At 37.7% G+C, this 27,175-nt stretch overlaps 1 protein-coding gene across 2 annotated transcripts in view; it reads left to right on the top strand.

The window, feature by feature from the left end:
* ankhb (ANKH inorganic pyrophosphate transport regulator b) overlaps positions 1-26,994 on the top strand; it is a 52,660-nt gene extending 25,666 nt beyond the window's left edge. For both annotated transcript variants that reach the window (XM_015354438.2, XM_006634317.3), the window contains 5 exons: positions 796-891; positions 16,532-16,661; positions 17,566-17,689; positions 22,993-23,092; positions 25,225-26,994. In XM_015354438.2, coding sequence (XP_015209924.2) covers positions 796-891; positions 16,532-16,661; positions 17,566-17,689; positions 22,993-23,092; positions 25,225-25,347 — 573 coding nt within the window. In that variant the 3' untranslated portion in view covers positions 25,348-26,994. The remainder of the gene's footprint in view (positions 1-795; positions 892-16,531; positions 16,662-17,565; positions 17,690-22,992; positions 23,093-25,224) is intronic.
* Positions 26,995-27,175: the final 181 nt, after the last annotated feature.

The raw sequence follows: 27,175 nt of genomic DNA, 5'->3' as shown, positions 1-27,175 counted from the left end.
GAACCCCCACCTCCAATGTTTATTATAATCTCGAGTTAAAGGACTAGAAAACATGCGTCTTCAACCACAGAGCTGCAAGTTAAAATGATTGAGGGAGGTCACGACCTCACGTGCCTTCAGAGTATGCTGTTCTTAATGTTTTTTTCTAGATGATGCAGTATGTTGCAATTGCTTTTAATAAATAAATCAAAGGGTTTTCTTTGACATACGTCACAGTTATTACTCGGCAGAAAAAGAAAGAATGACTACAGTATAGTTTAAGTAGTGACCTAAAATAACACGGTAGTCTTGTGTAAAGAAACCTGGATACTGTAATAATTGCTGAAAACTACAGGTATAATTTGATGTGAATCACAGGCTGTGTTACACTACATCACTGACACATGATAAATGTAGATAACTTGTCTTACTTTGTGGTTGGAACAAAGGGAGAATGCCTTTCATTGCTGTATGTAATTTCTGGTAAGCTGTACTGTATGTGAAGACTACTGAATGACAAATATCAACAGTAAAAAATAACTGCTATTTGTTCTTCAGAGTAATTAATTATGGGGTCATCATCCCTTTTCATCTGAGCCTTTTGGTCTCTGCACTTTTGTTAAAATGATTTGGGATGAAAGCCAGGCTTTACTTAAATTACCACCCAGAAGGAAGGTGTTTTTTTTTTCCCCCCACTCAAGAGTAATATGATGGTAATGATCTTAATTATTCCCCTTGCCTATGAAATTAGCTAACCATACCAATTGAGAAATCCTAGTCTAAATGACAATTAACAAAATCTCCTCTTTCCCCTAGAATAATCCGAGCAATAAACTGACCAACAGTGGGACAACAGTGACCAAATCACACATCAAAAAGTTCACTTTTGTCTGTCTGGCGCTGTCGGCAACGGTAAGAGAATTTCTCCAATTGTGTATGTTTTTGGTATTTCTCAACATCTATGGGTGATTTATGGATAATACAGTTTAGTGCGGTGGATCTGAACGTGCAATGCTTTGGATAACAGCATCTGCTAAATAAATGAACATTCTTCCTACGGTCGACACAGATCATGTGAAGAGTAAAATTTATTATTTTACTTCAGTTTGGATCCCATCTTCCTCAGCCAATTAGTCAGACAAAAAATGCAGTCTTACGCAGTTTATATTGCAGAAGAAAGCTGTTTTTGTTTGCACCCTTGGCATATCTGTTGGTCAGATGGGAATTTCAAATTTCAGTAGAACAACTGGTTTGGGGCTTCAGCTGATCTCTTTTGACTTCAAATGAAGTGAATTGCATACGGTAAAGGGAGATAGGCCAGGCAATGAGTCATCCATTACTTTTAGACACTTCACTGCTTTGTTAAAGAGGTTCTGGTGACTGTGGATTATAATGGTCCTGTTAATCTATGGCTACAATTTCCAGATCCCCATGATCAGAACAAGCAGGCAGCAGCAGGCCTTTCTTTTGTGTTTAATCTGGTAAACACACTGCTGAAGAACTGTTAATAGATGTTGGCAGGCGACTCTTAATGCCTCCAGTATCCACTCTAATTAACAGCTTACTTGTTGCTTCAGCAATTCAAGGCCATGGAATAGGAAGAGTGTACTGAGACGTTAAGTTGTGAATAGTGCTTATGATTACATTTCCATTGGGATAAAGAGGGTGAAGTTTTTTTTTCTTTAAGGATGACAGACATTAAGATGGTCAGGTGACCTCAGGGCTGAATAGGCTTGAAGTCAGGCAGGATTCCCGAAGCTTGTTGTCCAACATAGACTCTTGTCTGAAAGTCCATACTGTGGAAAGTAATGACCTAAAATAGAACTGTCTCTCTAGTTGTGTATCTTATTTCTGTTGCACTTACTGTATGTTGAATCAGTGAGCCACACAAATTGCCGATGACTGATTAAGAAATTAAAGGCATAAAAAGTCTTTTGGAATCTCTAATTGTTGCTTGACATTTCATCTCACAGCAACAGTTCCTGAGTCTGGTAGCCTGCAGGTATCCAGGACATTGCAGGACTGGTTTTCACTGAGAGAGTCCTGGTCCAGTAATTTGCTGGTCTGGACTCAGTCTTGTGATGTCCAGGCTATAGTACTCAACAAGTAGTTCTACTACTGCAGGGGCTCACTCTGAGCCCATCTAAAAGAAGAATTAAAATGATTCCATCTGTTTTCCAACCGCTTTATCCAATACTGGGTCATGGGGGAGCCAGAGCCTATCCCGGCAACTAATGGGCAATAGGCAGGATACACCCTAGACACGACGCCAGTACATCACACAGCACACAGAGACACAGACACGCACACTCTCAGGGCCTGTTTTCCCAGAAGCCAGTTAACTTGCAAGTACTGTATGTCTTTGGACTGAAGGAGGAAGCCAGAGGGCCTGGAAGAAACCCACACAAACACAGGGTGAACATGTGAACTCCATACAGATAGCAGCCCAGGGATTGAACCCAGGCCCCAGCTGTTTGAGTCAACTGCAGAACCGTGTCACCAGAAACTTTAGGCAGCTCACCCTTAATGCCTGAGACTTACAAATAATTTACTGTTACTTATTACTGTTACTATTATTATTCCTGTGCATCATTTAATTGTTCTTTTAAAATAATGAGATTTTCATTGAGTCCTAGTCAATTTGAGATATGCATACTTGCTGATCCTTCAATTATAAAAATACGGCCTGAGAAGCCTTTCTTGCAACATATATTTTTTTCTTTGTGCACCTCTTTAGTTATTTTGCTTTGTATAGAGTATGAACCATTAACTTCATGAATGTCTATTAAAGACCTTGTGGGACAGGAATGCTGTATCAAAGATAGACAGTAGCATGGAAAGATAAAGTTCAAGGTCAGGTTTGAGCCTCTGTTAAAAGCCAGTGCAGGGAACAGGCTGTAGTCTAACGCCAGAGAAGGTCTGTACATTATGACTGTAGAATAATGTTGATAGAGTTAACGAGCATTATTTACTTTGGATGCACTTGGAATCAGTCTTATGTCGGCTCTTTGAATAAGGTGTTTTTATTTGTCCCTCTTGTGTAACAAGTGAATGTGGGTGTACATTCCTTGGGTTTAAGCTTGTCAAACGTGTTGTGGTACAGTGAAAAAGGCAGAGCTAAGAGAATTAGCTCTTCCTCCCTGGACAGGCTGTTAAACCTCCTGTTTCTGAGACAGTCACTCAAAGCTGTATTAGTGGGAGACTTTGTATCTTCAGACAAAAGCCGTTACTTTTTTCTTTTTTAGTGCTGTTAGAATGGTCACTGTCCTGAGGAGACCTTTTGAATAGTTTAGAGACTTTAGCCATATGGAAACTAATAGCTAAATCCTTCTACTAAGGTATATGGTGAAGACTATATTACATTGCTTTGGAAAAGGACTAATTTGTGAAGTATCATACTGTCCTGTATTAATGAAATAACTTTTTTAGAAAGTATTTTTTGAATAGGAGAATTTGTGTCATTTATAAATATTTACAGGACTGATCGCTATTGAATTAAGGAGGCAGTTTGGAGTATTGTTGAACCATTGCTGTTGTGCCCTCACTCCCATAGGTATGGTACAATTCCCAGCTGGTTAAATGGATACAAACGTAAGTCACCTTGGATAAAAGCAGTAGCCAGATGATTTATTTTAAAGGAGATTGAGTTCATTTTCTGTATGGAAAAAATAATCCTTTATTTAACCAAAAATGTCAGTTAAGATCAAATTCTCATTTACAGTGACAATCTGGCCAAAAGGCTGGACAGCATCATTGCACAGAGCACAAACCAGGGACAGAAAAGAACGATCAATCCAATTTAAGTAACATAACAGGACATGGCATAACAGGTACTTCTCTTCCTTTCAGTGTGGAATTAGCTTGTTCCCCTGTAGTCAACGCACACTGATTGCAGCTCCCTGCTCGAACCACAGCATAACAGGATGTGGCAAAGTTAGTAAGTGCGAGTGTCAGACAGAAAGGATTTAATCACATGGCTGAAAATGCCCTCTGACACTACAGTAGATGGTTTATACTGCAGATTGCTCTAGTCATGGGTAGTGGTAAATTGAAAAGACTTGTTCAAAGGTTCAATCTGATCAAGGAACGACATCTTAGCTGGTAAGATGGTACAGAGAATTTAAGTATAATATGAAAATGTAAAGGTATTACCTCAATTAAAGATCTCAGTGATTCAGCAGTGTGAACCATTAGTCATGTTGCCATATGTAAATGTTAAGCAATACTTTATTTAACCCATGTTTCTGGAAAAGTATACTGTAAGACATCAAGTTCACTAAAACAGCTTTTCAGGCTTTGTCACCTTGGTCAAAGATGGAAAACACATTTGACTTGTACTGTATATACCTATAGAAATGTGTAAAATTAGCTTTATTGCAATAAAGGAAACCATAATACAAGTCTTAGCCTGGAATTAAAAAATAAAAATAAATTAAAAAAAATATGAACTTTGAATTTTGAAAGTTAAAACATTAATCAACCAGCCGCCTTGGTTTTTATAAGCCATAAACTGATCCTGCCTTATTTTTTTGTCAAGTGAAAAAGTTGGTGAGTATTACTAAGTGAGTGAAGCCATTTCATTTTATTGAATATTTTAAATGGAGTTTTATTAGGTTTTATCACTACATTTTTATTATTGAAACGAAAGTGCTACTGTAATTAGTCATCACTGATGATAAAGTGGGTCCAGCTAAGTATAAGGTAGTATTGTCTGTATAATAGGTGTACAATGTACTGTATGAGGGTGGCAGTAGAGATTGAGAAAAATATACTGTTCGGGAAGGAAACTCCTGAGACTGCATTAATACCTGGAAGAGATGAGAACAATTTTATCAGACTAAACCACCTACTCTATATATTGTAGTATAGGCTATAGGAATTCTGAAACCCTGTGTTAGACTTTTATCAATACCAATACAATGCAACTTTTTCAAAAGAATAATCTACAGTTCAATATCAAAAGCCTTAAACTATAAAGATAGCTGGACAAGTGTAATGAAAACCAGACTGCATATGAAATGAAATATAACTACTGTCTAAAAAGAGCTTACCTGCTTGTGAAGAACTTTTTCACAACCTTAGAAAGGCAAGACAAAATGGATGCAGGTCTATATCAGTTAGCATCTCTTTTGTTATTTCCTTTGGAAAGAGACCGAACAAGAGCAGATTTCAAATCTGCTGGGAAGTAAGTTGTTTTTTTTTTAAAAAGAGATTTAATCAGTGGTTCAGTGGAGCATATGTTAAAAATACAGCAAGTTTTATAAAAAAATGTTTCAATAACATTGTAACCAGCAGACTAATTGCTCTTACTTCTGAAAAGCTCAGCTAGTGCTTCCGATTCAGTAATGAACTTTCATTGCAAAATTGAGGGAATTTGGTTGCTTCACTGTGTACATTTATATCTAGTTTGTCTGAATGAAAACTAGCCAGTGGCATTTATGGACACCTTAGTATTTTACCATTTTGCTAAGTTAGACTGTGCTTAATTAAAGTAGACAGCTCGGGGCTAAACCAAGGACAATTTTGTTTTTTAACCCTAAACCTTCTCTTTCAGTCTGCTTCTCTGAAACAATTATCACTACAGTAAGATCCTTACCAAGGATCTTACCAATACTTAGCAGCAAGTTTTTTTCCTTGGTGACTGAGAGTCAAATCTAGTAGTTTCAGTTACAATCAGAAAAGGCTTATTAAATCAAATGAACATTTAACAAAGTAAGTAGGCTTTATTCTTCTTTCTGTTTTTGTGGCTAACCCATTTTTTTCAACTTCCAATTTTTTTGTTCTAATTAAACAACTCCGCAACTACAGCTTTCAAGATCTTTCCTAAAGCTTGTTGAGGTTTGTTTCCATGGAGAGCGCTGCAAAAAACCTTTACACATTTGCAAAGTATTTTATCCACTGGCAAAACACAGTTGTGCAACATTAACACCTGTATGTTAATTATGATGATTAGAATGTCATTCCTACTCCTTCTGTCCCAGGGACGTTGTTTCTGTGGCTTCAGCTGATACTAGGATCTAGCGTGTAAAGGGCTGTCGCTCACAATTCCAGAGAGCAGGCTTCTGGTTTATTGAAACTGTTTTGTCATGTTTAGAATGTGAAATTACAATCTAAGCAGTAAAACATTATCAGAAGGTTGGACTTCGATATACAAGAACAATAAAATAAACACTGTCAGATGAAAAATAACTATTTCAATGTATGATGTTGATAGAGATAAAACCATAGCCCATAAATTTAATTTTCAAATGTTGTTAACCGAGATAACCTCATAAGACATACCACCTCTTTTTCATAAGCCCTAGGAACACAGCAGCTTGAATCATTTGTTATGCAACTATACATGAATGATAAGCAGTAATTTACAAAAAACATTCAAATATCATACAAAAATATCATAAATGTAAATGCATTGTAGATGCAAATAGCTTCCCCTAGTGGTTATGCTATCTCATGAAAATATAGCTTTTCTCTAATGCTAATTGGGAGACCTTGCAGTAATGCAAAGCTGTACTGTGACTGTCAACACGGTACTGACAATCAACACAGTACAGATTGAAATTTAAGAAAAATGTAATTATTATTTTTTAAATGTTGTTTAAATTTAATTTAAAAAGCATTTTGAACATAATATTTGTAGCTCCTGAGAAGCTTCACAGTTTCGGATGAGATAATTTTAATAGAACACAATCAAATAAACATCAAGAGTATTGTCAGGGTCAGCAGTGTTTTGCGTGTGCTGATACAAGATTCAAAATGCAGTCATTTGAAGTACACCTCACAAACTTTCACAAATTTAATCTGCCTGATTCAAGTCATGAAGTCTTAAGTAGGAGAGTCAAAATAATTAAAATAATTTTTAAAATGCTGCATTAGAAATTAGCATTTCTCTTGTTTGAGTAATGCTAATTTTTTTCTCTGATGTAAGGAGCTGTAAATATGACAGGGTCTTGTCATTCTAACAGACCTTTGGTGTTTTTATCAGGAAGAGCTAATTTCATTGACCTACTGTAGGTGCTGCAAGAAAGCATTATCAATAGATCAATAGCTTAAAATGATTAAGCATTGTATAAATTTCAATACACAGTTTTTGGAAGTTACACTTGATACTGGGCAAATGTGGGCATCTTAATTATATATATGTGTGACATGTTAGATTTTTAAGAAGGTTTTATTATACTTTTAGGGTGTGTATTGTTGTAGAACCTGTTAGATTCTCTGCAGGTCAGTGGTCTTGCAGTTTTTAAACTGCAGGATAAGACCTTTGCTGTCCTGTATTGGTAAACCATACCATCTGCTGCAGCACACTGTGTAATTGGCAACAGCTGTGAAGGACTCTTTGACAAATGTAATTTACAAGTGGCTCCTAAATAGATGTGTTTTGCATGTGGCTACATGTTTTCATATGGGCTGTTGTTTAGTCTTCTGTTAAACGAGACTGCAAAACCACCTTATAAAATATAGAAGACCATGTTTTGCAATATTCATCCATATTGCAAAAATGTCCTTTGATGAAAAGCGCAAAAGTAATTTATATTATTTTAATGCATTTCCTTCAATTGTATATGTTACATTCTGTTCACAGAAAGTCTCTTTTCTTTTCTTAATCATTAAACCCTTGGCTGACACACGTGTTAATTCTTTGATTAGAACAGTGATATCTCGGTGCTACCCCTGTTTGCTTAGCAGCTTTGCAATCACATGATGGTTGGGCTGCATTGCTATATTTAATTGCTGTTAACACTGATTTAAGTTAACAAAATTTTCCGTGAGAATATGTGAGTTTGAGTGCATTAAAACATGAACAATAACAAAAGACAAGCTATGATAAATAACCAATGCCATAGTCTCTTTGATATACTCTTCCTCTGCAAGTTTTGTACAGTTTCTTCTTCCGTATTTTTATTCACAAACTGGAAGAAGCAAACACCCTGATAGTTTGTGTTCACTTTCTGACCGACAAATTGCTTGGGAATATTGTTATGAGCGTAGTATTAAGATAAAGGGAAATTTGTTAAAATTAAACAATGCATGAGTTAAACCTCAGGTGGAATTTTGCGTTCAGTTTTGGTCATTGGAACGTTTAGACGTTAGAAAGTTTCAAATGATAGGAGGCTTCAGTAGTTAGTAGTTAATTGAATCGAAGATCTTCTCCAGCCATTTGATTTGAAAGAAGCCAAGTTTTCAGCTTCAACAGAATGACTGGGCTGCTTGTTCCACACTTTCACAACCTTTGGGTACAGGAATGCCTTCTGTTATTGGTTTTGTCTTGGTTTTAAAAGCTCTTCCACGCAGATTCACGTGCCATGCGGTTTGTGTTTCACTGTTTTTTTTTGAAGAAATCTGCTGGGTTTTCTTTGTCAGTGCCTTTGAGGATTAGGCATTTTTGTGTCTGGTCCCCTATAATCCCTGTTCAAGATTAAAGAAGTTCAGTTCCTACATCCTGAAAGTGTAGGACATCCCCTTAAATACCAGGATGCATCAGGTTGCTCTTTCTCTGGACTGATTGCATAGCTGCAATTTTATCTATAATGTGATTACCACAACTGTATAAAATATTGCTCACCATTCAATAGAAAATATGTTGCTTTAACCTTCACAACGCTAAATAAGCCGTGTGGTCACCATAGTACAAGAGAGACATTGCTGCACAAAAGGCAGTATAAAGGAGAGCAATCCTGTTTTGAAGGGGCTATCATACTCCGACACACTACAGTGACGAAGTAACCAAGTCTTTTTAACCTGAAAAACAGGAAGAAGCAATGTACTGTACAGTATGCAAACAACCTGGTAGTTCATGCTCACTTTCTGGCCAACAGAATGCTTGGATATAAAGTATTGTTATGAGCATAGGATTTAGATCTAGGGAAATTAGTTAAAATTAAACAATACATGACTTAGTCCTAAATTAGTTAATTAATGCATGAATTCGTTTTCTCAAGAGAACATAAGAAAGGTCCCAGATGAAAGGAGGCTTTGGTAGTTAGTAGTTAATGCGATTTGGGTAAAGACTTTGACCAAGGTGGCTCACAGAATCTCTTCAAGCAGCAACGAAAGGGCCCAGGCACAAAATTGGATATTGAGTTTACAACTGTTAAGAGTCATCAGACAGAAAACACTACTTTTCACAGGGAATGGTGGAGCCTGTGACGAGCTCCCAAGACATGTGGATGAAGCAGACCGGGGGGGTTCTGGGATAGCTTATAAGGGTACTTAACAGCTGATGGTCCAAATGGCTCCTTTGTATTTGTAATCTTTCTTGTTCATCTTCTAGTGTAATGTCAATTTCAGGGAACAGAGCAACATAAAATTTTTTTACTCGACATGTAATTTTTAATGGAAACAGAAATGTTGAGATGGGGCTGCTGAAATGGGGAGCTATAGAAGTTGATCTCTGAAGATCGAAAACATAGAAAGGTGTGGCTGGGAAGAGGTGGAGTAGGCCATTCTACTATAAACTGTAACGCTGATGGCCGACAGTGACTGTGTAAGAACCGGCTTACCAGAGCGGTGACGTCACCGCCCTTCCTATAATAGCAGGACCACAGCCGCTGGGCTGGGAGGAGATCTCTCTTTAGCTCACCAGGCTGGGTCCCTGTTGAGTGATGCCGGAGGTCCGGGTCCGCGTCCCCGACAGTGCAGGGCTGACCTGTGTAGGCAGGACGCGAGGGTGCCCACCTGAACCATGTAGCGTTACAATACCAAAAGAGGGCTTTCTGCGTGTAGTCAAGCTGTCGGTCACCTTTGAGCAATTAGCTTCACCCAGAAATTACAAATGCTTGTTTTGTATAAAAAAGGCGCTCCTTAAAGTCTTCATCATCACAAAACCTGTTGTTCAGGTGAAAAAATACCAAAATGCATTAAAAGAACACTCCTTTTTTTTCTTTTATAAGCCTAAACAATCGGGTGTCCGTGAAGGCCAAAAATAAGAAGTACCCTGTTAAAGAAGCATTTTGCTTGTGCTTTATTCCACCCTTTCATACTCATACTCAGTCCCAAACATGTGCTGTTTTTCTGTGCCTCTCATAATATTTCTGGTCAGTTTTTAATGGCTATGCTATGTATAAATTCATAGTTATTGATTCACTTAACAGGTTATACCTAATAAATCAGTAACTCAAAAGTTACATTCCTGTTACTGTAGACATGAATAACTTGCTCATTTATAACCTTTTAAATCATTTGGTTTCGCTGGAGATCTGACATACTAATTTAAGTTTTAAGATCTCAGAATACTGGTGCTGGTGGCTCCTCCAGTGCAAGATATTGAGAAGCAGCTGATAATAAATGGGATTAAAGCAGAAAAACATGGTGTGCACCCAAAACCCGAGATCTTGAGCAGCAGTTTGACTTTTAGGCGGTGAGCGCGTCTCGACTCGTTTTTCCCCCCTCAGGTAAGGTGCATTTTTCCCATTCCACGGGGTTGTGCCTTTAATTTAATAGGCTAGATACCGTGAAAAAACAATGCATAAATGAAAGGGTTTGATGTGAACAGGCTTAGATCTGCCCGTGGCTTTTATTACTTTAAAAACAGGAAGAGTGCTGAAAGTGTGGCATCGGGCGGCGGCTGGATTTGCCAGATGTGGGATCTCTGTCTGGTAAAGAGGCCAGGGGTAGGTTGAGGCTGTGACCCAGATGGGCTCAGGGAGCAGCCAAGTTAAGAGCAGGGGCAGGCGCTTCAAAGAGCGCTGCGGTGTCACGCGAGGAAAAGCCCTAGAGGAATACTGTTAACGTCGCCGTCTGCGAAAGTAAGGAACAAAATGAATAAAAGCAGAGCGTAAGGTATTTCATCTGGCTTGTCGCCATAGTGTGTTAAAAGGGCTGTGGTGCAGATCCACGAGACGAGCTTTCAATCAAGACGGCAAAGAGAAAGTCCGCAATTGGAGTCATCTCGTTATATTACGGAGTATGCAATGCATTCGCAACAAACAATAAGATCGTTTTATCTGTACAGATGCACAGTTTATTGGCACAGCACACTCACTAAAAAGCTTTCGCATAAATACAGTGCCACTGCAGCTACTGAATGAATTTTGTTTTTTTGTTTGTGTGGAAGCTATTCATTGTAATAACAGTGAGGGCTTTGTGCTCACACGGCACATCGCCACATCATTCAATCAGCGTTTGTTTTGCAACACACCTTTCAGTCTTCAGGCATAACAGAATGGCTTTGGGAAGGGCGACTCCATCAGGTGTCTGGCGGTGAAAAATGCAGGGTTATTTATTTCCAGTAGTGGAAGAATACCGAGGTGGAAAAGCAGGTTTTGGTTTGGAAAACATGGGGAGGAAAAAAACTTTTAACGTAAAATTGAAAATCTACATTACTGTACATGTAGCATTGTATGATTGTAAGCATACTGTACATGCACATCCTAAACACTAAACCAATTTTTATTTTATATCCTTTTTATTTTTTTAGATTCATCTCTAGTCTTAAATTACTAATTTTAAATCTTATACTGTATATAAAGCTCATATAAAGTCTGTGTGTTTTATCTACCCTGTATGCATTTAAAAGCCACTCAACTGATCAACAACACATTAGATTAGAAAAACATTTAAACCCATACTTTGTTCGGGATGTGTGTATATGTATGGTTAGGAAACGTCCTGTGGTGGATAGTATTACTGTCTCGCAGCACCTGGGCCTTGTTACATTCTGTTTATTTAAAGGATTTCGATTTTCCTTGGATACTAAATGCCAACATTATTGCACATACTTTTTTTGGGGAAAATATTCACCTTAATGGTCTTACCATTATTTTCAACCAACAGGCAGTAAATGTGGTCAGTGGCAAAGGCTTTAAGGAAGGCAGTTGTTTTTAATACATCTGGGGGGCTTTTCCTTTGCCACGGACAGGAAAAAGAAATTAAAAATGCATATACAGTACAACCCTGTCAGTGTTAAGCTGGACTCATCAGTATTAAAACTTGACTTGAAACTAAAAACATTATCTACCAAAAAGTCCCATGGATGAATAATAAGAGAAAATAGGATAAAAAATCATTCCTAAAGTTCTGACTTTATTACCGTAATGATGTAAACATATTACCTAATTATATTTGCATATATTTTTTAAAATTTCAGTCCCCTTAGGAATGATCTTGACACGCAACCTTCCTATTTGCAGCGTTCTAAAGGGAAATTAGTTGTTTTCTTATGCCTTTTTTATTACACAAAGTTTTTCAGAAACGCTTCTGGCATATGAATCGAAAACTACCTATACTGTATTATGTGTTTCTAATTGTGTTAAGATTCCCTAATAGATTTCTACTAAAATGTTCTGCAGCTGTCGCAATAAATCACAATAAATAAAAGTCAGAGTAGGACTTCACTTTAAAAATATTGGACTTGGATTTAGTGCACAGCTGCCTTTATTGAAATATCATTTTTGTTAATTTCCTTTCCTAGGCAAAACCAGGTAACTCAGCTACTTACTGATAGATACCAGTAGGCTTTCTCTTTCTGCTGCAGAAAGTGTCCTTTTTGCAACATTTTGAATTACTCAAAGCAGCAGACACTGAATCTTCTATCTCAGTGGCCCAGATTGAAAACAGGGTAGATTCATTGCTGCTTCTAAGAGCGAAGTGTCTTAGCAATTAGTTTTCAACGTCTGTATCTCAGCATTATGATCGGCATCGTCTGTTTTTAAGCCAGAGGTTTTCCAAGCTGCAAGACTCATCAATGAACTTACCTAGATACAGGAAGCAGTTAAGGTTAATTTCAGTCTGAAAAATTGGAAGAAGAAATGCAATGTTTTGGTTCTTCAGCCTTCTTCAGGAGTGAGTAATGTTACCTGTTATACCTAGTGGCTTAAAAGACTGCAGATTTATACTATATAAGGACTTAGTTTAAAAGGAGAATTTACTACCTAATGCAAACAGTTAAATAATAATACCTAAGGTGATTTCCATGTAAGTTGCTGCATCTATTAATGTATCTTGCATTGTTTCTAAAATATTGTTCTATACGGTATCTCACTCTCGAGGGAATTGTACATAATCCAGTGCTTTTTCCCTAAAACTAATTGACAAGCACATTGGTTCTTAGACACCACTGGAAAATTTTATATTGCATCTCTGTTCCTGTTGTAGTGAGTAATAATAATAATTGCTTAGCTTATATAGTGCTTTTTTGGATACTCCACTCAAAACGCTTTACAGGTGATGGGGACTCCCCTCCTCCACCACCAATGTGCAGCCCTACCTGGATGATTCAACGGCTGCCATAGTGCGCCAGGACACTCGCCACACATCAGCTATCAGTGGGGAGGAGAGCAGAGTAAAGAAGCAAATTCATAGATGGGGATTATTAGAAGGGCCACTGGGAAATTTGGCCAGGACACCAGGTTACACCCTGGGATTCTTAATGACCACAGAGAGTCAGGACCTTGGTTTTACATCTAATCCGAAGGACGGCACCTTTGTACAGTATAGTGTCCCCGTCACTATACTGGGACATTAGGACCCACATAGACTGCAGGGTGAGCACCCCCTGCTGGCCCTACTGATTCTTCTTCCAGCAGCAACCTTAGTTTTTCCCAGGAAGTCTCCCATCCAGGTATTTACCAGGCTCTGCAACTTCACATAGGAGCAAATAGAAGGCATTAGAAAACCAGATAAAACCTTTTCTAATAGGGCACACACTCACTGACATAGTCTCAGTGTGATAACATCACAGGCCAGAGCAGAAGTGATAGCAAATGTTCCAGTTTCTCTTAACAGCAAAACAGTTTTCACAATTTACAATTAGTAATTACTACTTAAAGCACCATATTTGCACAGATAGCATGAGATGTAGAAGCAGACAACGAAAGGCTTAAGTATTCATTTTCAAACTGTAAAAAGCATCTCAACCAGATGTCTTCATGACCTGTGGGGTAGCAGTACTGGTTGATGGATAAGCATCTAGATGTACAGCTTTTTAAATCCCTGGAGGATTAACTGTAATTTTGATCACTTACACTCTAAAGACTGTATTTTGAGGTACTTACAGTTTTTAATTAAATTTAGGTGTGACCGGCAGTTTCACAGACTACAAAGTCACAAAGATACACATAATATAAAAAAATTATGGGCCCGGTCAGTGAGAATAGATCAAAGAAAAATGTTTGCAATTTTGGATAAGCAAGATCTGCGTTTCAGATTATCCCAGCGACTTGTAGTCCAAATTTAGGAAAAAGGTTTAGATGAGTCATCTAAATATGTTGAATTGTAGTCTGAAAATGTGAATTATTTTTCATAAGATCCATAGTTAAATTAGCTAGTTGGCTCTAGTGTTCCTTCAGTGTTTCTCTTACCTTCTTTTACGTAAGTGAAGCTACGTGGCACAGGTTAAAGTATAAATATAAGTAAAAATATCTTGAAGGAGATTAAGTATGTGTTGCTACTTTCTGGCACTACAGCTATTTTAATACATCAGCATGATTGATCTGGTCAGAAATCTTTCCTGACAAATAAATCCTGGAAACCAGGCTGATAATAAGAGGACCATCAAGCAAACCACTTGGGACATTGAACAATTTATTTTACAACGGTTGTTTTAAATTCAAGTTATTTTTATATAACACCTTTCACAACAAGCCTTTAGTTGCCCCAAGGCACTTAACAATGCAAATGACCATACATGTTGTGAATACAGAACAGAAAAACCAGAAGACAACAGAGGAGAGGAACCAAAAATGCCTTAGAAAGGAGAAAAAAACCTCTAGAGGTCCAAGGTCAACTGGCTGCCCAACCCCTTTGGGCATGCTAACATTATACAATTTAAAAAAAGGAATAAATGAATGAGGGTATTAATCCATCCATCATGTCTTCTGTGTGCCAGTACTCAATGCAGATCTCTGTGCACCAGCAAAATCCTCCTAAACGATAGCTATATCCACGATGTCCCTTTTGGGTCCATGGCAGTGATGCAGTATCCAACTCGGATGGTGCCCAGCCTGGGTGCCATCCGGACATGTGGGGAGGGGAATAGGATAGTTTGGTCAGAACAGATGTATCTACCTGGTGGGCCAACATAGAGACACACAATGGCATGTACAGCAGCACCAGCAGCCATGGTTGCAGCAGGCTATGATGTAAGGTGTGAGTAGGCTCGGCTGAAGTAATAGGTTTTGAATTTGAATACTGAGATTGACTCGGCATCCCGAACATGGGGTGGGAGACTGTTCCATAAGGTAGGGGCCCTGTAACTAAAGGCTTTACCGCCAGCTATTTTTTTATGAATGCGTGGAATATGAAGAAGACCTGCATTCTGTGATCTACTGTAAGTGGGCGACTTGGATGGTGTACATCAATACGTTCCATTAGCTAGACAGGTGCCTGACCTCTGAGAGCCTTATAAGTAAGTAGAAGGATTTTGAAGTCCGCCCTGTACCTGATAGGAAGCTAATGAAGAGAGCTAAGTATGGGGTTATATGGTCATACTTTCTTCTCCTAATGTACTTCACAAATAAAGCTTAAAACAAAAACACTTTACTTAATACAAGATACTATAATTTTGGAACATAATTCTGGGGCCCTTTACTAAACCTATTTCAGTATTTTTTTTTGTTTTTAAATGTCAAACTACCCATACAGGGTGGCAGGGTAGCAGTGTTGCCTCGCAGTGGTGGGGCCCTGGGTTCGTTTCCTGGGGTGTCTGTGTGGTGTTCATATGTTCTCCCAGTGTTCGCATGGGTTTCCTCCAGGTGCTCTGGTTTCCTCCCACAGACCAAAAACCTACTGGTAGGTTCATTGGCTTCTGGGAAAATTAGACGTGGTGTGACTGTGTGTGTATTTATCCCTTGAGATGGACTGGGTTCCTGTCCAGGGTGTTTCTGCAGTTTATGTATTATTACTGCAGGGTGCTTTCTCCTCGTTGTTTCTGGAAAGTTCTGGAAGTTTCTGGACTCCGTTTCCCTTGCGACCCCGTGTTGGATAAAGCGTTTAGAAAATAAATGGATGGAAAATACCCATGCATATCAAGAATGCAAAGCTGCCATCTGTGGAATTATGACTGAATGCCTTTAAGTCAGAATCCCACCTAAAAGATTTTCCTTGAGGTATTTAGCACAATGGCCAGGATTATAAAGTTATATAATATTCCAAGCAACAGCATAACACATTTCTAGTAAGTACATTCCCAAAACATAAACCCACCATCTCCAGTTTGATAAGTTATAGGTACGGTACTGTTTTCACAAAGTGGAAAATATACATATATATATATTTATTATTGCAGACATGTGCTAGATTAAATGTTTTTCACACTAAATAAAGTTGTAATTCTTTAATTTAGTAGGATAATTTTTGAGATGGCTGGTCTTTTAGGCTGTATTGGGTTTGTACGGGATTTTATATTTTTAGACTCTTGGCTGGAGGATGCATTTTATATATTTTTTTCTACTTCTTACAATAATTTTCTGTTGGGGGGAAAAAATTCAAACAGTTTTCTTTACGGAAAATGCAATAAATGAGTATTGGAGCCTGAAACATTTATCACTTTTAATCCTAATCTATTTTTACTTCTTTAAACAACCAACATATTTTTTTGTTTCCTTTTTCCTAGTTGTGCTTTGTGGTTTTCTGGACCCCACACATTTCAGAGAAGATCTTGGTGGATATCATCGGTGTTGACTACGCCTTTGCAGAACTTTGTGTGGCTCCACTGCGCATTTTTTCTTTTTTTCCACTGCCAGGTATAGAAGACTCTGATACTTCTTTTTAGCTTCGGAGGAACATGAGCATGAATATTTTTATTCAGTTTTGAAACATTTCAGAGGCAACACACCTGGGGTGACAATGTCATGTTGGGCAGAAAAAATATTTTGCAAGTGTTCGACAGTGCTTCTGCAAGTTTTTCAATTTCTTTTTTTCTTACCACACCAGCATGCTTACTCTTTCAAGCATTATCTGTTTTTTTTTTTAGTTTTTCATTTAAACGGAGTTAAATAAAGAATGACCTATGGAGTACCCGCTCATATAGAAGGGCATTTACTGGACCAATATGGTTAATTTACCTTGCTTAGGGGTTCAGTGTTTTCTTGTTTGTATGTAACTCAGATATCAAAGATTAAATCTTTCTTATCATGGTCTTTTTCACCACCCAGTTTACATTACTGTCCTTGACTTGAGAGACCTGTAAAGTTAGGTGTTGTCCTAGAAACAGTGATTTGAATTGAAATGAATGTCTTCCTTTAGTTTTTAAAAAAGAATACACTTTGAATGGTGTCAATGGATCACCTTTTACACCTTGAGAATTATTTGGTATGCTCAAACAGAGCACATTGCCTTGTTTCAGCGAAAACTGACTCCAGTTTTATTACTATATTCCCGTTACTTTTAGCTGACACATCCTCTATGTTACTGAATTATTGCAACAATGAGTCAAGGAGATAAACTGGGGAGCAATGCGAACTAGAGGACACTGATGCTATTCAAATGGAAATGCCTTTACTTTTTCATCTCAGAGATCTTGTTTTTCCTTCATAAGCTACTGTACAATCTTCCTTTTGTAATGGCTACTCTATATTGTACTTGCTATTGTGTATGCTGGCCTTCGGGAATGTGTAACCCCTGACCTCTTTCTCTGCTCTCTTTCAGTAACAATCCGAGCACACCTCACTGGCTGGCTTATGACCCTGAAGAAGACCTTCGTTTTGGCTCCCAGCTCCGTTCTGCGAATTATTGTCCTCATCACCAGCCTCATTGTGCTTCCTTACTTGGGGTAGGTTGGACATCACTGTTGGCCTTTTTTTGTTTTCTGTACTGATGCCTGCTTCCCTCAAGAGCGGAGTGCGAGAGAGCAAATGAGGGGTTGTGATGCGCTCAACAGTGACACGTTATAGTGACACATCAGTTGGTCGGTTCACGCTGATCCTTATCTCTCATTCTTTTGAAACTATAATTCCACAGAACTGATGAGGTAGCTTAGTGCTGAATTGCTTGTGGTGACATAGACCTGGCATTTATCAGGGTGGCTTAGGACTGGCAAGATGTAACCCCTCACTTTGGTATCAAATTAGTGGGATGGGATGACAATTCCTGATTCAGTGCCCTGGCTTAAACTGAATGTTGAGGCTTAGAAGATGATATACTGTTTGTTTTGTGGGCTATCGACCTCACCCAGACTAAATATCACAAAACCGTATCCACAAACTCTCCTGTCAAAGGTTCACTTTATGTTCGTTAGTCTAATCTGTTTCACCAGCTGTAACTGCCATGTGACTGTGTGCCGAAAGATAAGGGGAACATATTAGTAAGGCCTTCCAAATGTTGGTATTTACTTTTAATCGTGTGACATCCCTTTAAACATGTTGTGCCAATCCATTTTAAGCAAAATAAACCACAATGAATTTTATCCTAAATTGAACAAATTGTAATTTCTTGTCTTGACAGCATATCTGGCACACAAATAAGCAGTGTTAATCAGCCTTCCTTAGACCTGTTGAATTCACATAATAAAATCTTATTTTATTTAGATTTCAGTATACTGTATTTACATTATTAGGCTTATGCTTTTGTACCTTTTGCTGTTAGCTGGAAAAGAGTACTTTAGCACACATTGCTGTATACAGCAGTTACAGTATAAATTGGAAACACGTCATTTAAATTTTAATAATTTGGCATCCAAAATCCAGGACTATATGAAAAAAATAAATTCCTAAAATTGGAAGCCCTAATTATAGCTGATGTCTGCTTGCAGTTCTTGGGCATTTTTATATGAGGATATGGTTGTTAAGGTTGCAGATCTTCTAGGTGATCCATGAGGATTTTAAGGGAGGTTCCTCCTATCTAGCTTAAAGCACACAAAAAGCTGTTTTGGTTGAGGGCAAAAGTCGTATAGCTGCTTTATATGGTTTTGACATCAGAGCTTCAATAGTTCCAAACGTTCACATTCATTAACGCACCTGACACAGACACTCCTGTCCTTGATACAAAACAGAAGGTACCCATTGACTTGTTACTACTATCTTTTTAGAGACAGCACACATTACAAGCTCTTCAGATACACAAACTCTTACGTTTCTCATTCTGCAATTCCACATTCTCAGCAGGGCTGAGATGACGAAGATGAATTAAAATCGGAACAATTGTACTCCATGTTAGACAGTTCAAAATTGTAAGTGCTGAATTGAGTTCAGAGTTCAGTTGTTGAAATGTCTGGGATTCATTCTTTCTCTCAAAGACTCCCATGTCTGGAGTATTAGACACTGCTTTCAACAGTGACACCAAACTTTACTTTTTCTTTTTTATTGTTTATTTAAAAAGGAGCCTTACACATAAGGTAGAGGAAGAATGACTCTCTGTAAACAAGCCTACTGTATGTTTGAACTCAGGAAAGCTAGGGAACACTTTAAACTTTGCACTTGAAGTCTCATTCCTGGCTTCATTCTCTTGATGGGACTTGTTGCTCCTCTCTACTCCTCTCTATGACCGCCTGTGAGGAAAGGTTTCTTATGCAACAATAGTGAAGCATGAAGTAGGTAAAAAACAAAAAGAAAATCTAAGATCCTATTTGGAGTCTTTGTCCTTGTCTGTATGAATATGGTTTCTGGCTAAGTGTGGAATTATACTGAAAATAAACCAAAAATACCACGATCCCCTGGTCATATTTTTAAGCTTTAAGAGGTGGTGAAATCATGGTCTTTGGAGAATGAGACAGACTTGTACAATCGGACTCAGTCAGAACAATCCCCCAATCTCAATGTTATTGAAAACTGGTGAACCGAGGGGTCTCAGTCTTATTGAAAACTGGTGAACCAAGGGGAACACAGAGATCCGTTGTGCACATTATTATCCTTATTGTAGTCTTAGCTGAAAATGATCCTCTCTGAGGAACAGGAAAGGACTGAGCTGCACTTCATAACCATGTGCAGTATACTCTACATCCAGTTTAAAGAAATATTAGTGCAGCGTGCAGAGGCATACAATGTTTTGGTGGGGTATCCTCAGGTCACAGTCTTTATTATCCCCAAGGGGCAATTTTACAGTAGTAGTCAATATAACAAAAAAAAAAAAACAGTACATGCACAAGACAATCATCTGTTAAGCACGATTAATTATAAAGGAGAACTTAAACCTGTTTGTTTTTAAATTGGGGAATTGGTATCTGCCTTCTGCACAGAGTAATTGGAATTCATTACACAAAGTGTATGAAGGGTCCAGTAGGACAGAATATGCTTTTTGCAAGACTCGTAAAATATACATGTAGGAAAGAGCCAAAAGATCAGCACCGAGACTTTCTGACATACTGAATTTGGACAATAATCCTTAGATTCAGATTCCCAAACTAGCAGACTAGGGTAAAAGTTAAAGCATATTCAATAAAAGTCTGATAAGACAAGATCAACGACGAATTGAGGCCATTGCCCTTTTCTAAAAAAAAAAATAGAATTGACACCTCATAAAACGTGAATGTTGTACTGTACACTTGCAAACTAAAGAATCTGAGCAATTATCATTTATGAACTATGAAGGCTATAAACAGACTTGATTTAGGTATTTAACATTCTGAAAGGCCGTGACAAAGTCAAAACTGGAAACACAAACCAGAGGTCACAAGTTGACACGATGTGGAAACACATTTAAAACTGCAAACAGGAGGCACATTGGGAGAATGGAACAAGCTACAGAACCTTAAAATGTTTTTGAAATCAGTATCCTGATTTTTTTTTACAAAACGGAAGAGATCCTCAGATCAATTAGCTACTTATTGCCATGGGATAGATGAGCTGAATGACCTCCTCTTCTATGCAACATATCTTATGATCTTTTAATTTGGCACTCTTCTTTGGAAAGAGCTGTAAAGGTCAATGTCTAAAATTGATCAACAAAGCTAAAAATAGCAAAAAGCTCAGTGCTTGAATTAGTCTTTTAAGTGAGAGGTCAGGGGACAATTGTACATTGGCAAGCCTCCAAAAACAATGTTCATTTCTGTTTGTGAATTTACAAAAAAAAAAACATTGTAGCAGGGCATTGAAAACAAATAAAAAATCTGCTGATAGGCAGAAGTGACATTAAAAAACAGGTTAAGTATATTGAATTGTTTTGAGCCATAAAAAAGAAGGGTTTTCAACTGTTTGTGAAACTGTATAAATTTCCCTTCTAGTTCTATGCCAGATATATATATATATATTTTAACTGTAGATGTTTGAAAACAAAACATTATTGTTAATGCTAGTTTGGAGTATTTCATAATAGATGCTTAAGTACTGTGTAAAACTATGATTTATACTTTATATAGGGCATCTTGTATGTAATAAACTTTTGGGGAATTTCTTTGGAAAACCTTTCCTGTTTTTTTAATATAAAATAAATCCATAGTTTCCCATGCCAGCGCCTGAAGGAACATAAGGAACTTGATGTGGATAAGCAATGCTGGATGGGAGAGTCAGAGAAAAATAAAGAGCTGTAACAAGTGCATCTGAGGTCCTGGATAAACATGTGGTATGCTACAGTACCTGCAATTAGCAGACTTGTTTGAACCAGTCCAGCTGCAATTAGTGTATAAGTCAGGAGTCTTGGGCGATTTGAGAAACAGCCCACCCCGTTAGGCAGAGAATCCTGGAAGATGTGTGTGGTGTTGACAACATTTTATTCTTGCACAGAGGCCTGGCACAGCTCATTTTCGTGAGACGATGCACCCCATTTAGAACAGTCATCTGAGAGATTTTGCTGGTTGTATTTAACCCTCTGTGATGCCTTCTGTGTTGAAACACCTGCACAGCAGCAAGCGGAACTATTGTAATGTTTCATTGTAGGCCTTGAAATCGCTTTATATATTATCCATTAAGCTACTTATAGTAATCAATTCTTTCTTCTAGAAGTTTGCAGGCCTAGAAAACAGAATTTTTTTTTTTGTTATTGTGGAATGAGTATGGTTTCCTAAAGAATGTAAAACTACTGTAAATTAATAAAAGCCTTTCTGTTTACAGTGACGGGTGATAACACTTTTGTCACTAATGTGTGATATGACAAAGAAAGATTAACTGTAAACTGTTAAAGAGATAAAGAGTATAAAGTATATCTTGTAAACTGTTTAGAAATACATGCTATGCTAGTTCAAAATGAAACTCTGCTGTAGTACATTTTGCAGGAGACCTTAGGTACATATGGGTATATAAAGTATGAACAATCCACATTCTGTAGAAGCCTTTGGAGTTTTGGAAGTTTTCATTACATTAAATTGGGTAATTGACTAGATATCTCAACTACAGCTCGCTAAGATAAATTGAACACTGAAGATATCATTGTTAGATAATGTTAAATAACAAAAAAATCCCAATTAAAAATTCAGTATTAAAATTTAATAATTTTTTAATTAAACATTTAAAATAAAAAAATCTCAAAAACCTATGTACAGTACAGTATGTGTGTGGATTCCATTGCTGACCAAAATATTGAAATAAGCAAGTTCACATGAATACCTTTCTTATGACTCAGTATAATATGAGAACACAATGTTCTTGGAGGTATAGTTAAGAGGTAGTAAAAACATTAATAACAATATACTTTTTATATTATATTATTCTGAAAATAGGTTGCCAGTGTTTGTCTGAATATATGTCGATTTGGTTAGAAATGACTTCACACTTGAAATAAAGAATCTGTTTTAATTGATTGTATTTACCTGCCTGTCAGCATATTGCAGAACTTTTGAAATTGCTGCCAACAGCAGTAGCACTTGTCCATTTTACTATTAGCCCTGAAGGATAACACTTGCTGTTTCATAACACACCCAGAGGTACTTGTTCTTACAAATGCGTTTGGCTTTCATTTCTTTCTGAGCTGAGGTAATGTTTTAAGTGTGCCTTATTCTGCTGCTGTTTTATTAGCTTGTAAAGGAATACATATGTAATACTGAAACTGCATTTTTTTCATTCTTATGACTTAAGATAAATTCGCTTAGGTAGAGACAAATATACACATCTGTATGTGCCAAACCCATTATTTCCAAAACATAGTAGACGAGTTCAATCCACTCTTTTTGAGGCTGTTTATTTTTCAGTTCTGTTCTGTGTTTTTCAGGGTCCATGGTGCCACACTAGGGGTGGGCTCTCTGCTGGCCGGTTTCCTTGGAGAATCCACTATGGTTGCAATAGCTGCCTGCTATGTGTATAGAAAACAGGTATGAAAAATGTAGGCTGTACTTCCCATAATTAACAGAACAATGAACAAACAAAAAAACAGCATCTCCTGAGAAATGAACATTGTTTCCTTGAGATATAGTTTTCTTCAGTAATAATTTCCAGAATAACACACACAAATATTCTGTAGAATAAATCAATATTGTCTTACACAAGCATTAGAAAAATAAGTTGCCTAAGTAATAGATTAAAATATATCTACAAATGTATATCTTTTTAGGTCAAATATTATATAGAGTTTCATTTTCAGGTTCTAATTAGTGATAGGTAAAATAATAATACAGCCCCAAACTACTGCCTTTCCACCCACTTAATGAAAAGGGAAATTCCTTTTCATAGCTACCAAGAGAATGTACATTAGTATGTGTTACACATTCTCAACTAGTGTACTGTTTTGTCTTTGAGAATAATTGAATACATTATTCTTTGTTGACTAAAGGAGAGTTGAAACTTAGAAGCAAGTTTGTGGCAAAAATTCTTGATTATGCTTTGAGTTTTTGAGATTTCTTATTGATTTACTGCACACATGCACATGGGCACTTTCCTGCTAGATAATTTCACTTGTATTTTAATCTTTTGTTTATGAGGGTTGCACTTATACTGTTAATGTTTTCATTAAACATTAATTTATCACATTAATTAAATTCATGTTCCCAAGGTGAATGCGTGAAAAGTTACACTATTGCAAAGACTGGAGTGGTCACGTGTAGGTGTAGACATGCAAAGTGGCACCAGCGCTGAAAGGGTACAATACGAAAAACATTTTCTGAATGTTAGGCAGTCTAGCCAGACTCGACATTGCCCACGTATGTGGATAGATCATCTCTAAGTTTCCTTTGCTGGTTTTTTTCAACAGATGCGGTCTGAACACTAGTGTGGGCCGCGGAAACAATGTCAGAATCTTCTCACCCTCAAATGTCATTTTTAAATATCTGTAATTCCTTAACTGACTAGACACTTCTGCTCCCCCCCTAATGATTGTACCATATGCGTCAAAGTCTGTTTTAAGTGCATTGTAATTACAATTACGCTAGTGAAATATTACACATTTATCATGATTGAAGTTTGTTATACATTTATTTATTCTTAGTAATATAGAATCCTAGGATATTGGAAAATTCCAAAAATATTTGGTAATAGACTAGTTCAGTTGAGTCAGAATAATCTTTTTGTCAATATTGGGAAATTTCTTGAAGTGTTGCATAATTTAGATAATTAGGATAAAGATGGAATATGAGACTTTATGCAGAGTTCAATTCATTCACATACCAAACACATTAAACATTTGCCAACCTAAATCTGTGTGTTTCAGACAGGCTGACTAAAAGATGTATAAGCAATGATGTTATTGGAGCTGAATTACAATAGATCTCACAGGTGATTGGAAATTAGGTTTTGGAATGTTGGTTCTTTGCTCCATATGGGAACACTACAAACACTACTGACTTTTCATGTGGTCTGATTGCCAGACACATATACTGTATGTAATTATATATTAATATACTGGATTTTAGAAAACTTAAATGTATTATCTGGCGATTGTGTTTACTAATTAGTGTAGATCCTTTTAATGCTTATTTAGGGATACACATGTATGGTTCCGTATTACTTCAGTATGGATTTGCATTTCTTTATTGTAACAGTAGCCACTGGGCAGCTGCTTCAAAGCTCTAAAGTCCTGGGTTTGATTTTGGGGTACCTTCTATATGGAGTTTATAGGAAGACTGACTCCAGCACACTTAGGGTCAGAAGAAAAAGATTGCATAGGTGACCAATTTATTCCACATTCAAGCACGTGTCCCGCTACTCTCTAACACATCAGAGCTGGAAAAAAGAAACCAGCCAGTTGATTCTTGAGGTCAGGTGTTGGCATCAGTGGCAGGGTGGTGAATTGAATCCCTGAGTCCTCAGGTTTTTCTCCTTTTTCGTTTCACCTCACTTGTTTCAATTTCTTATTCAGGCTAATGAAAGATGTTGGTGTTTTAGGAACTGAGGAATTAAAGATGGCTAGAAAACATGCAGAGATGCAAGTCTCCTTTAGAGGAGTTGGCCACCAGTGCTTTGTTTCCGTGAGTGTCGATTAATACTTTCTCTGGAACCGTTATCATTTTAGAAAAAAAATAAAGACCCTGACGACGAGGCAGCAGTCGAGGGGGAGGACTCTGCGCCGATGAACGAAGTCGGGCCCAGGAGACAAATGGATGACATGGTGGAGATGAGGGAGGAGGACGAGTGAGGCGCTGGGCGGGGCTGTGGACTCAGGAGGCGGGGCCAGTCCTACTGTGTGGACAGGCTACACTTGCTGCTGCCCCCACCTGGTCTCCTATTGCCAACAGTGCCACAGTCCGGACCAACTGTGGACCTCTGCCATCTCCACAGTGTACAGAGATCATGTCCGTCAGGGGGTAAAGAGGGCCTTTGCTTGCCTGCAGCGGCTGCGTTTGGTAGCACAGGACCATCACTCTCGGAAAGAGTCTTCCAGTCTTCACCGGGTTCCGCAATCGCAGGACAGCAAAGGCGCCATTTGTACCAAAGCAACACTGCGCATTCGTATTTTCTTCTCTCTGCTGAATTTTGTGCTGCCGTCCTTTTCATTCTTGAACTGCTACAAGACAAACCTTCATCGCTTGGGGGGGGGGGGGAACTTTCATATCTTGAATGGACAAGAAAATGAAAAAAAGAACTACACTGACGTCACCATATTGACAGCTTTCTTTTGCCATTGAATTTCTAATTTGCAGCAAAGCTTTGGTCAAAAATCAAAATGCTTGGCTTTTATACTGGCAGAGTTGTTAGAGTCACTGTATCTACAGATTTATATTGGAGTATCAAATAGAGGTAACTGTTTTTTGACGTGCGTGTGCAGGCTTGGTGCTTTAGTGCCATTTAAGGGAATTTTTAAAAATATAATGGTGTTGGTGTACAAATATCGTTAGCAGTTTATTTTGTAATGGCGGCATCCTGTATAAATGAAATGGCAGGGGCTGGAACAGTAGTCTGTAGTCTGGTTGACTACTAAAGACTTTTTGCCATACCTGTTGTTTCTTGAATCTGGGAATTCATTTTTTTTAAATCTCAGGACAGATTTCCAGCTGTGGTTCAAGCTCTCATCATACACAGGCCCCATTAACAAGTGAACGACAAGTATTTAAAGGCACCTGAGCTTCTGTAGTTTACTGTAGTTGATAACCCTTTATCAGACAACTTTCTGGACCTTTGTGGTTCCATTGAAAGTAGCTGAACCATGAGTAAGAAGGGAGGGGAAAAAAAAAATTCCTTTACTGAAAAAGAACAAAATTTAAGTATTCCTCAATAATTAAAGGGTGATTTAATGCTACAGATTTGATGTGGTCTTCATTTTTTTTATAGTTTTACTTATTGTGGAGGATAAAACCATTAGTATCTTCCACTAACGCAACAGTCCTTTGTGATCATGTGTGAAACTGTAAAAAACTCTGATATCCAGAAACATTTTTTGTCAACACGCACAGATTAGAATTTTTTTTTTCAAATCTACAAATCAGTAGTTTTGCAGAAACAAAACTGTAAGCTAAAAGCAGTGGTGGGTCCTAACTCAGGGTGCGTCAGCGATTATGAACTCAACTGGAACAGAAGACAGGGGGGAGGCAGGACCTCCTGTTAACGATGGTATAACGATTGCTTCTCTGTGTACGGAAAAAAGCCTTTTATTGCAAAAGGATTTTTTGGAAAGGGAACAGAAAATGTACCTATTCCCAAAATACTCCCAAATTACGGTCTCATCTCCTCACAAGTGACTGCACTTACAGTGACTGCTACTGCTGTGGAGTGCTTGCAGATGCTTGCAGGCTTAGTCTCACTATTGACTTTGTATGTTAATAAAGGATAAGGTTTTAAATGCAAACCTGCTTTTAATGGAAACCATCATTTTCCAGTGATCATACAATTTCAAGAGCCTTCCAAGATCAATCACTTAAATTGTAATTTAAATGATGAACTGTCCCAAGATGATCATTTCAACAAGGTGTAATGGGTTGGTTTTCCTTCAGCATAGTCTACTGTAACGGTATTGTTTTTTTGGGATC

This window comes from Lepisosteus oculatus, chromosome 6 (genome assembly GCF_040954835.1).
Source record: "Lepisosteus oculatus isolate fLepOcu1 chromosome 6, fLepOcu1.hap2, whole genome shotgun sequence".
NCBI lineage: Eukaryota > Metazoa > Chordata > Actinopteri > Semionotiformes > Lepisosteidae > Lepisosteus > Lepisosteus oculatus.
Note: the sequence above shows the minus strand (reverse complement) of the source record. Positions and strands in the feature narration are given on the sequence as shown.